The sequence below is a fragment of the Gadus macrocephalus genome, chromosome 9 (assembly GCF_031168955.1).
Source record: "Gadus macrocephalus chromosome 9, ASM3116895v1".
In the NCBI taxonomy this organism is placed as follows: Eukaryota; Metazoa; Chordata; class Actinopteri; order Gadiformes; family Gadidae; genus Gadus; species Gadus macrocephalus.
In genome coordinates, this window is record NC_082390.1 from 3,473,231 (window position 1) to 3,478,566 (window position 5,336).

The 5,336-nt window shown below is 44.7% G+C and overlaps 1 protein-coding gene across 2 annotated transcripts in view; it reads right to left on the reverse strand.

Moving 5' to 3' along the window:
* Positions 1–4,831, reverse strand: part of LOC132464099 (cyclic nucleotide-gated cation channel beta-1-like) — a 21,831-nt gene extending 17,000 nt beyond the window's left edge. The window contains exons 1-5 of one of the 2 annotated variants that reach the window (XM_060060280.1): positions 4,147–4,831; positions 2,417–2,504; positions 1,526–1,544; positions 1,262–1,316; positions 297–402 (exon numbers count right to left, since the gene is read on the reverse strand). In XM_060060280.1, coding sequence (XP_059916263.1) covers positions 297–402; positions 1,262–1,316; positions 1,526–1,544; positions 2,417–2,504; positions 4,147–4,304 — 426 coding nt within the window. In that variant the 5' untranslated portion in view covers positions 4,305–4,831. The remainder of the gene's footprint in view (positions 1–296; positions 403–1,261; positions 1,317–1,525; positions 1,545–2,416; positions 2,505–4,146) is intronic. The other variant, XM_060060281.1, reaches the window with a different exon arrangement.
* Between the last annotated feature and the right edge of the window lie 505 nt (positions 4,832–5,336).

The window sequence follows — 5,336 nt, forward strand, 5'->3', positions numbered from 1 at the left end:
GACAGTAGTAGTGATAGCAGTATAGTAGTAGTGATAGTAGTAATGGTAGTAGTAGTGATAGTAGTAGTAGTGATAGTAGTAGTGATAGTAGTAGTGATAGTAGTAGTGATAGTAGTAGTGATAGTAGTAATGACAGTAGTAGTGATAGTAGTAGTGATAGTAGTAGTGATAGTAGTAGTGACAGTAGTAGTGATAGTAGTAGTGACAGTAGTAGTGATAGTAGTAGTGATAGTAGTAGTGATAGTAGTAAGGATAGTGATAGTATGACAGTAGTAGGGAGAGAGCGGTCCACCCACCCGGGCGTCAGAGTTGGCCCTCCTGAGTCCGGGGGTTCCGCTGGGTTTGGGGAGAGCACTGGAGAAGCCGTTGGACAGCCAGCCCAGGACCCCGCTCTGACCCTGACTACACACACACATAGACACACACAGTTAGATATACACAACCCCGCTCTGACCCTGACTACACACACACATAGACACACACAGTTAGATATACACAACCCCGCTCTGACCCTGACTACACACACACATAGACACACACAGTTAGATATACACAACCCCGCTCTGACCCTGACTACACACACACATAGACACACACAGTTAGATATACACAACCCCGCTCTGACCCTGACTACACACACACATAGACACACACAGTTAGATATACACAACCCCGCTCTGACCCTGACTACACACACACATAGACACACACAGTTAGATATACACAACCCCGCTCTGACCCTGACTACACACACACATACACACACACAGTTAGATATACACAACCCCGCTCTGACCCTGACTACACACACACATAGACACACATAGACAGATAGACACACAAACACACACACACACACACACACACACACACACACACACACACACACATACACACACACACACACACACACACACACACACACACACACACACACACACACACACACACACACACATATAGATATACAGAACATATATACCGAACACACACAAGCCAGGCATCCCAATCTGACCCTAGCTACACACATAAACACACACTTATACACACACCATCCCTGCAACCGACTCTGACCCTGGTTACACACACACACACACACACACACACACACACACACACACACACACACACACACACACACACACACACACACACACACACACACACAGAAACACACACACACACACACACACACACACACACACACACACACACACACACACACACACACACACACACACACACACACACACACACACACCTGTCCTCAGAAAGCTGGTCTTCTGTTAGTTGAGGCTTGATTGGTGGGCTCTTAACTGGATAAGGATACGTGTATACAAATATATTAGAATTCATTTCGATATACAATAATTGTATCAATTAAGTAATCATTTATTTTATTTAAATATACAATATATGTATTGTTGATGTTCATTCTTATCAATTTATCATTTACATGGCATGTTAACACATAACTAATGTAATGCACACATGTTGATATTTGATAGAGAGAAAGAAGGCTTACCTTCCCTAACTTTGGGTTGCTAAGGAGACGAGAGAGAGAGAGAAAGGGAGAAAGGGAGAGAGAGAGAGAGAGAGAGAGAGAGAGAGAGAGAGAGAGAGAGAGAGAGAGAGAGAGAGAGCGAGAGAGATAGAGAGAGAGAGAGAGAGAGAGAGAGAGAGAGAGAGAGAGAGAGAGAGAGAGAGAGAGAGAGAGAGAGAGAGAGAGAGAGATACACTGTTAACGCATAATTACAGACATTACCATACAAAAGTGCACTGTAGGTATTACTATATACAGTTTATCTGGGATCTAGCTGTCCTAGTTTGTTTATGCAGAAATTCGGGCGTGAGTTCTGACCGGAAACCAAAACTCGGCAAAAGGCGGAGTAACGCTTCATTCCCGTTTATTTAGGGAGATATTCCCAGAAGAGAACTTCATTCAGCGGGTGGATGAAGTGTCCAGAAGGGGATTTTAAGTGTATTTCCACAGTGGCCAATCTACATAATGTTGATTTGAAACCTAAACAGACTACTTTTCTTACAATTTACTAGTGCTGGCCGAGTATGTGTTTGCGCTTACAGTTCCCCGAGGTGCTGCAAAAACACGATCTTGGATACAGGTGTAATGCCAAAGAAGGTGAAACACCCCTCAGACTTAACGAGGAATCTAGAGTTTGATTTGTGGGAGTACAATACAGTGCACTGCTGTCGTCTACTGATATCGCTGACCCGTACACATTGACTGCATTCACCCGTTCACCCGTTCACCCGTTCACCCATTCACCCATTCACCCGTTCACCCGTTCACCCGTTCACCCGTTCACCCATTCACCCGTTCACCCGTTCACCCGTTCACCCATTCACGTCCGCCTGTTCACCCATCCACCCATCATCGAGTCATGTCTCGTCTTACTGGGGCGGGGGTCTTGGGGGCTTCTTCTGCCTGGGTCTCTTGGGCATCAGGGGGCTTGGGCACCACTCTTACCACCCAGTTGAACATCCTAGACACACACACACACACACACACACACAGACACACACACACACACACACACACAGACACACACACACACACACACACACACAAAGAAACACATACACACACATAGACGAACACACACACACACATAGACATACGCAGATACAAGCAAGCTCACACACACAGACTCACACAACACACATGCAAGGGTGCATGCACACACACAAACACACACAAACACGGGAGCACGTGCACACACAAGCGCAGGCACGGCGCAAGCGCACACACACACACGTACACGTAAGGGCACAATTACGCAAACACACACACACACATGCACAAACAAACACAAGGGCGCAATTACACACACACACACACACACACACGCACACGCACACACAGACAAACAGTGGGTCTTTGAGAGCTGCTGGAGGTTGTGTGATTATCATGTTAATGGTAATCCGCCCTCACTGACTGATGACAGGAGATAATGGGCCCTCACAGGGGCCAACAGGCCCCGCTGAGCAGCCCCTGCTTTAAGCACCTATTGGGCCTTAGTCTCTTGAGTATATATATATATATATATATATATATATATACATAATAGAAAGAATGGAGAGACATGGATAGAACATATAGAAAACGAAAGATAGCTACATATCAGCTATACCTATAATAGACAGACATAGAGAGAATAGACACGTATAGATAGGATACGGAGCAATATATTGATAAAATGTGTATCTATCTAGCGTTCTATTCTATCTGAGCCAGCCTCTAAAATGCCCCACCAAGGACAAAGACATGATGAACAGCGGACTTCAAAACCTCTGCAAGGAGCCATTAGCTTACAGGCTAACAAAGCAGAAAACAGAATGGGCGTGAATCAAACTGATCCTAATCACAGGCCTGAAGGACAGAAAACAGGGTGCTCCATCACGTCCACATTTACAGTCTGCGTTTCTATTTTATTTTTACGACTCATTGTCTTAACTATTCATTCATTCATTCATTCGTTCATATATATTTTTGTAGTTCTTTGCATATTGTTATTTAGAAATTTGTTGTTGTTCATTTTACTGTCCTGTACTTCTGTTGTTAAACCCCCATTTTCATGAATAAAGAACATCTTGTTTCATGAACAGCATCAGTTAGGAGCTCTGTGGGGACATGGCTAGAAACCATACGAGTGCTCTAATGGTGCGACTCCAGTGTGACTCCTGACAGCAGAGATTAAGCTTGTCTTTCTCTGTCCTAATCCTTAGTGTGTGGTATTGGATTAAATGGTATACCACCCGACACTTAACCTACATATACTGTCCAAGACTGCTGTCCAGCCGATCAGTGAGGATCAATCACTCTGTGAGTTACTTTTGGGAGGGCACACAAATCAATATTTCAGAATGTCCTACTCTCTGGCGATTTCTAGGGAACAGCAACAAAGATCTGAAGCATAACATTGTCTCAAAAAGACATGCAAACATGGCGTCTCTTGAATGTGTTAGACCCTGGATAACCGCGCACGAGTTCCATCCAGACTGTGTCGATCAAACAAACAAACTAAACAAACATAAACTAGCATTAGCTACAACTGGAAAAACATCTTCAATCTGTCTCACCTCTGTCTGTCTGTGTGTTTGGAGGAGATTCTGTCTGTGACTCACCTGTCTGTCTGTGTGTTTAGAGGATATTCTGGCGGTCCGGAGCGTACATATCCAGTCCTGACACGACGTAGTTCCAGCGGGTTCTGGTGGCCTTGGTGTGATACTATATCGGTTAATGGGATTATCTGGTCTTCACCTGGAGGACCAGGGACAAGCATGCCCCAGTTAGCAGCAGATTAGCACAAAGGAAGTAGTGGCCAGTTAGCCTTGTCTGAGGCTAACTGCTGCTTCAACATGCGCTTTATTACTACTGGAAATGATTGTCTTTTATTGAGAGTGACTGTCCTTGAAACGTATTTGAAATGTGTTTCCTGCTGATGTAAAGCCCTCTGACTGGCCTAAGTGTTTGAAGGGTGCGGTACAGATGAATGTGCCTTGTCTCACACTCTGGTTGGCCTCTTCTATCCTCCTTACCCCTTCATCCTCAGTGCTTGTCTCTCATTGGCTAGCGAGGGCCCGGGTCAGCTCATCTGTTCACAAAGACAGACTCTAGGTACAACTGTCTTAAAGGCCAACACAGACCCACCTTAGACAACGCCGCCTCAAGGGACAAAGAAGCCTCTAAAGGTCCCATATTATACCAACTGACGTGAGTGTGATTAGCCATAACAAGCCGTTTGGAAAATCTGCCACTTCTGACATCACAAGTGGGCGTGTCCACCTAGATGTGTGCTGGATAGATAAATCAATCAGCCTACCGAGTGGAACGTTGCTCTATCTATCTGTCATACATCTAGTTGGACACGCCCACTTGTGATGTCAGAAGAGGCCGATTTTCAAAACGGCTTGTAATGGCTAATTAGACACACCTGTTGGTATAACATGGGCCCTTTAAGGACAAAAGTGGCCTGGGTGATCAACCCAACGTAGCCTCCCCTGGCTACACTAAAACATCTGTTACCAATGACGTTTGCATTTAGCCAGTGCGTGCCTGCAACGATAATAATCGATAGCAATAGAGCGCTTCTACACGGACCCATGAAGTCATTTTGACCGATTATATTGAAAACAGATGCTTTAGGAGTACAGTGGTTGGCTGGACAGTCGAAAAATAATAACAGATCTAGATCGGTTTGTTTTGTTGAGATTAAAGGTTTCATTATACTTCATGTACATTATACATACTATACTATGCATGAACGTACGAAGACTCTCGTTGTGGGACAGCAACGGTGCAAATCAAATTATTT